Below are 5,813 nucleotides of genomic sequence, written 5' to 3'. Positions count from 1 at the left end.
TTTGTGAGTTGTATTAACTACTTCTAGATCCTTGGGGATTGGGGAATGCCGTAGGATATCCAGGTCACATGCCTAAATCCTCCCAGGGGGTGGTTTGGGGTGTGACAAGTGATATATGTGAAAACCTATTTATGGCATATAAGACCAAGGGAGATGAAGTTAGTGACAACCCTGATAATCATGAGCAACCAGAAGCTAAAGTTGACATGGAAGGTGAGTTAGAGGCAGCATTGGATGAGCTTGATAAAGAAAAGGCAAAGAATGATATGCTGGTCAGAATTTACAAAACGTAAGAGAAGCAGCTTAGGCTTTGAAGGATGGAAACACTAAATTGGATGATCTTGGAAAACAACTAGTATTCAAGGTCATTCAATGCAACATGTTAACTCAAGAAAATGAGATTCTTCAAAGTCAAGTTGAGCAACTCAAGAAATAAATCAATAGCTATCAAGCAATGAGAGAAGAACTCGATGAACTTAAAAAGAAGGTTGAAGCATATTATCTTGAAGAAAGTGCCCAACACAACAGTCCATGCAAGGTCCACCAAAGAAGCCTAGAGAAGCGTTGGATGAAATATTAAGCGTTTAAAGACTTGCAGGTATGAAGTATGGTTTAGGTTTTGAGTTTGGTGAGTCATCCAAGCAGGGTGAAAAGAGAAACAAAAATTCAGCAATGGTGACAAATAAGCAGCCCACCAAGCCAAAGTAAAAACAAGCCATGTTCGTAAAGCAGGGCAGCACTATTAGGTCTAACAAAAAGATTCTCACTGCATCAACTGAGGGGGAGCAGAGATCATTAAATGGTAAGAAGAAACAGGTACAGAAGAATGTGAAGAAAAATTTCAAGTATCCAACTCCACAGAGATATTATAGACAAAGCAATTTCTTCCTTGGTTATTGCTACTTGTGCAGTACTTATGGGCACAAGAGGATCATATGCAAATTCAATAGGAGGCCGGTCAATTTCACAAGTAGGAATAGCTTTGCACCTTTAATAGAAAATGTGGAATGCTACAAGTGTGCAATTTTGGTCATATGGAAAAAATTGTAGGCTGCCTTCAAACATCACTCAATTTAAGAAGTCTGATTTAAGGGAGTATTTTACATCATTTAAAAATAATAGGAAGGAAGTTGAGATGATTTGGAAGAAGAAGGATTCAGCAGACAAGTCGTATACATCACTTGTAGTCCAGACTACATTCAAGGCTCAAGTTAAGAAAATTCCCTGGATTTTGGATAGTGGATGCTCTAGGCACATGACTGGTGAGAAGAGAAAATTTATCAAGATCAATCAGTTTGAAGGAGGTTCAATCAGGTTTGGAAATAGTGAATGTACAAAAATTGTGGGCAAAGGCACAGTTCAACTTGATGATGGAAAAATGTAAACTTCTGATGTTCTTAATGTAAATGGGCTAAAACATAATCTCCTAAGTATCAGTCAAATGTGTAATAAGGGTCACAAGGTAATTTTTGATAACTCTAGATGTGAGATCAGAAAAGAGCAAGATGGTTCTCCTATAGCAGCAGGTGTCAGGAGTTCAGGTAATCTCTATGCTTTAACAGAAAGCATTAAAGGTTCATATTTAATCAGTCAAGAAGAAGAGCAGTGGTTATCGTATAAGAGGCTTGGTCACATAGGTTTTGATAATCTAGTCAGAATCTCTTCACATAGAGCAGTAAGAGATATACCTCAATTGAAGAAACCTTCAAATCCTATATGTGCTTCTTGTTAGAGAGGAAAGCAGACCAGAGTCACACACAAACCCAAAGAGTACTTTTCAAAACAGCCCCTACAACTGGTTCATACTGATTTGTATGGTCCATCTAGGACTCAGAGTATTGGTGAAGAGAGATACTTCATTCTCTTCATTGACGACTACAGTAAGATGACTTGGGTTTAGTTGATGAAACACAAATCTGAAGCTTTGAGCATGTTCAAACGGTTTAGACATCAAGTGGAGAATATGATAGGTAGAAAGATCAAGTGTCAGGTCTGACAGAGGTGGTGAGTACACTTGGGCTGATTTTGATGATTTTTGCATAGATCATGGTATTCGAAGATAGACATCAGCAGCTAGAACACCACATGAGAATGGAGTTATAGAGAGGAAGAACCAAACTGTGCAGGAGATGGCCAAAATAATGCTTATTGAGAGTGGTCTTAGTAAGAAGTACTGGAGAGAGGTAGTACACACAGTTGTGCACATTCAAAATAGGAGCATGATGAGAAGGCCTGAGAAGAGAAAGGCTACAACCAAATATTTCAAAATATTTGGCAGCAAGTGCTTCATCAGGAATACAGAGAAGAACTTGGGAAAATTTGAAGATCGAGCTGATGAAGATATCTTCCTAGGTTACTCAGTTAGGAGAAAAGCTTATAGGTGCTTGAACAAAAGGCCTGATAAAATTGTTTAGAGCGCTGATGTTACTTTTGATGAGAAGAGTAGTAGCAGCCCAAGGAATATTTATGTTGACTACCCTTCAAACATTGAGTTTTTAGATGATGAAACTAAGGCTGAAATTGAAAATTCACCATCCAGAGAGGTAGCCCCACTGTCTTCAAAATCAGAAAATGAAGAACAAGGAGAAGCTATTGAGAGAAGGCATAGGATTGCAAGACTAGAGAAAGATCACCCACATGGACAAATAGTAGGTGACCCCACAACTGGAGTGCAGACTAACAAAATGAAGGCCATAAGTTATTATTCACTTTTATCCCATATTGAGCCTAAGTTTGTTGAAGAAGCTAGCAAAGATTCTAGTTGGGTCAGGGCTACGAATGAAGGGCTTGATCGAATTGAGAAGAACAAAACTTTGGAGCTAGTTCCTAGACCTGTTGGTAAGAATGTCATAGGTACAAAATGGGTGTTTTGGAACAAATTGAATGAGAATGGAGAAGTTGTGAGAAACAAGGCAAGATTGGTGTGTAAAGGGCCCTCAAGTTGAAGGTGTGGATTTTGAAGACATTTTTGCCCCAATGGCTAGACTTGAAGGAATGCGAATGTTTCTTGCACTTGTAGCCTATAGAGATTTTAAGGTATTCCAAATGGATGTCAAATTAGGATTTTTAAATGGAAACCTTGAAGAGGAGGTTTACATAAAGCAACCAGATGGATTTAAGCTATGTGAAGATACTACAATGGTTTGTAAACTGAGAAGAGCATTGTATGGTCTGAAGTGGGCACCTAGAGCTTGGTTTTCTAGGTTTGATAGCTATTTATATGAGATAGGTTTCAGAAAAGGCATGGTGGAAAACAATCTCTATATTAGATCAGTGGATAACAGCCCCTTGTTGTAGTGGTCAATGTAGATGATATCATCTTTGGTGTACACAAGAATGAGCTATGTAAGGAGTTAGCTAACAGGATGGAGAAGGAGTTTGAGATGTCCACGCTTGGAGAAGTGGCATTCTTTCTTGGTTTACAGGTGAAGCAACTGAAATCAGGTATTTTTATCTCACAAGTTAAATACATCAAGGAGATGTTAAAGAAGTTCAACATAAAAGGATTGCACGCCAGTCAGTACACCTATGATGACTAGTTACAAATTGAGCAAAGATGATTATTCACCCACATTTGACCATACCATGTACAGGTCCATGATAGGTATAGTCTTTTATATTTAACTACATCTAGACCTGTATTCTTCAAGCTGTTTGTATGGTTGCTAGGTTTCAATCAAGTCCCAAGGAGACTCATGTTGTTGCTGTAAAGAGAATTCTCAAATATTTGAAAGGAAGTATGGAGCATGGCCTTTGGTATCCTCGAAAGAAGAATTTTGAGCTGACAGCCTACTCAAATGCTAATTGGGAAGGCTGTGTTGATGACCGGAAGAGCTCAAGTGGAGGAGCATTTTATCTTGGAGAAAGTCTAGTTGCTTGACACAACAAGAAATAAGAGTATTTCCCTAGCTACGGCTGGAGCAAAGTATATTGTTGCTACTTCTTGTTGCACTCAGTTACTTTGGATGATGCAAATGTTGAAGAATCTTCATGTTGAGCAGAAACTACCAGTTATTCTTTACTGTGATAACACCAGCACCATCAACATATCCAAGAGCTCAGTATGCATTCGAGGAGCAAGCACATAGCTATCAAATAGTACTTTCTGAGAGGGAAGGTAACTAGTGGACAAATTCAGCTTGAGTATGTTCCAATAGCTGAACAGGTGGTTGACATCTTCACTAAACCTCTTCCAGTACCTACATGCATACCTTAGGAAGAAACTCGGTGTAGTAACTTCTCCCTCTAGCTAAATTGTTTTTATTTTTGCTTATTTATGCATTATCTTAGGGGGAGTCCATTAGTTATGCATTTTTTTTTTGTTTTGAGGCCCTTTGATCTTGTTGTCAAAGGGGGAGAGAGTCTAGGTGAGTGTGTTGCCAACAATTCCAAAGGGGGAGTGAGTGTATTGCCAACAATGCCAAAGGGGTAGATTGTTGACCTAGTGGCACTGTTGTCATTGTTGGCAACTTGATGGATCGTCAAGAATGTTGAAGTATGCTCTACTAGACTGAAAGTTGGGGTTGAGGATAGAAAGCATGTGAGCCTCAAAGTAATCCAATAGCACGGTATGTGAGCTTCCAAAGTACAGACAGAAAGCATGTCCATGAAAGAGCAATGGAAAAGAAAGAAAAATGAAAGAGCAATGAGAAAAAGAAAGAATAATGAAAAACAAAAAAAAAAGAGCAATGAGAAAAAGAAAGAAAAATTAAAAAGGTAAAGTGAGGACAGAAAGCATGTGAGCCTGCTCCCCTCCGTGCATGATAGTTGTTGTATATGGAGATAGCTCACAGTAATCCACTAGTTTCTAACAATAACAGGTATAACTTGGCTGCAAAATCTCTCTTAGTATGATTTGGCTGCATACTTTAGCTTAATATTGCATTTCATAGTTCTTTCATGCATATTTTAGCATTACTTACATTGGTTGAACACTATTGCATACTATACAAGCATTACCTGAGGGTGTGTGAGTTAGTCACGTTGTCTCCGCTGTTAGACAGCCCTAATAGCTCCAGCACATGTATTTTAATATGCTAACATCTCCCATCTCAGTGGTAATAATGTTCAGTGCATGGTCTAAAATATGCCTGGTAGGGTTCTATAGGCTATGTTTTGGTTTGACAGGTGAAATTTTGATATAGAGTTGTTACTGGTAGTTTGAGCTCTTGGTGGATCTTATTTCAGTATATTGGATTTGTTCCGAGCAAGTTCAAGGTTAGACTCGAGCTATATTGCCTCTTCAAGTATCAAGTTCAATAATTCTAAAAATTTAAGTCTGAAATAGTGTTTTTCTTGGTTTGGAGGTTGGTTTAATTATTGGTGGGACCCACAAGTATTCCAAGGGGCTATCCATGTTTAAATTCATGTTTGTGATGTGTTCCAAGTGTTACTTAAGCCAAATAGTGGTTATTTGTGAAAGTGACATGTTAAGTTATAAGTTTTCGAGTAAAGCTGAAATTCAGCAATAGTGGCAAAATAGCATAGCAAAATAACAGTATGGCATAACCTCTTGATTTACTCTCCACAAATTAGGTTCTAAATTAAAAAAAATCTCAAGAACATAAATTAGTGTGTGCAGACATAGGAGAAGACTGATTGTGGTTAAACACTAACTTAGAAGGTAATAGACAACATGGAACCTAGGACTTGGAATACAGGCTACCAAGTCACAACTGTGTAATTGTTTGTTGAATTTAAGTAATTAATGGGTGGGCAAGGATATATGGTGACCGACAATAATCTGTGATAGATCAAACATAAACAGACCACAACTATCAATAATGATAAATTAAATATAACCATCCCACAAT

General features: G+C 38.1%; 1 protein-coding gene across 1 annotated transcript; it reads left to right on the top strand.

Moving 5' to 3' along the window:
- Positions 1-2,976: 2,976 nt before the first annotated feature.
- LOC122638834 (secreted RxLR effector protein 161-like) lies at positions 2,977-3,880 on the top strand. Its single transcript, XM_043831682.1, has 3 exons — positions 2,977-3,169; positions 3,298-3,444; positions 3,651-3,880. Exons 1-3 carry the CDS (start codon positions 2,977-2,979, stop codon positions 3,878-3,880), a joined length of 570 nt encoding a protein of 189 aa, XP_043687617.1.
- The last annotated feature ends 1,933 nt before the right edge of the window (positions 3,881-5,813 follow it).

This window comes from Telopea speciosissima, chromosome 9 (assembly GCF_018873765.1).
Source record: "Telopea speciosissima isolate NSW1024214 ecotype Mountain lineage chromosome 9, Tspe_v1, whole genome shotgun sequence".
In the NCBI taxonomy this organism is placed as follows: domain Eukaryota; kingdom Viridiplantae; phylum Streptophyta; class Magnoliopsida; order Proteales; family Proteaceae; genus Telopea; species Telopea speciosissima.
This window is presented reverse-complemented; position numbering and strand designations above follow the sequence as displayed.

Bases quoted from the DNA above. Each gene is read 5' to 3' on its own strand.
- LOC122638834 (XM_043831682.1), top strand. From the start codon at position 2,977: ATGGCTAGACTTGAAGGAATGCGAATGTTTCTTGCACTTGTAGCCTAT. The intron at 3,170-3,297 runs GTCTGAAGTGGG...CCCTTGTTGTAG, and splicing joins ACTGAGAAGAGCATTGTATG to TGGTCAATGTAGATGATATC. The intron at 3,445-3,650 runs GTATTTTTATCT...GTATTCTTCAAG, and splicing joins GGTGAAGCAACTGAAATCAG to CTGTTTGTATGGTTGCTAGG.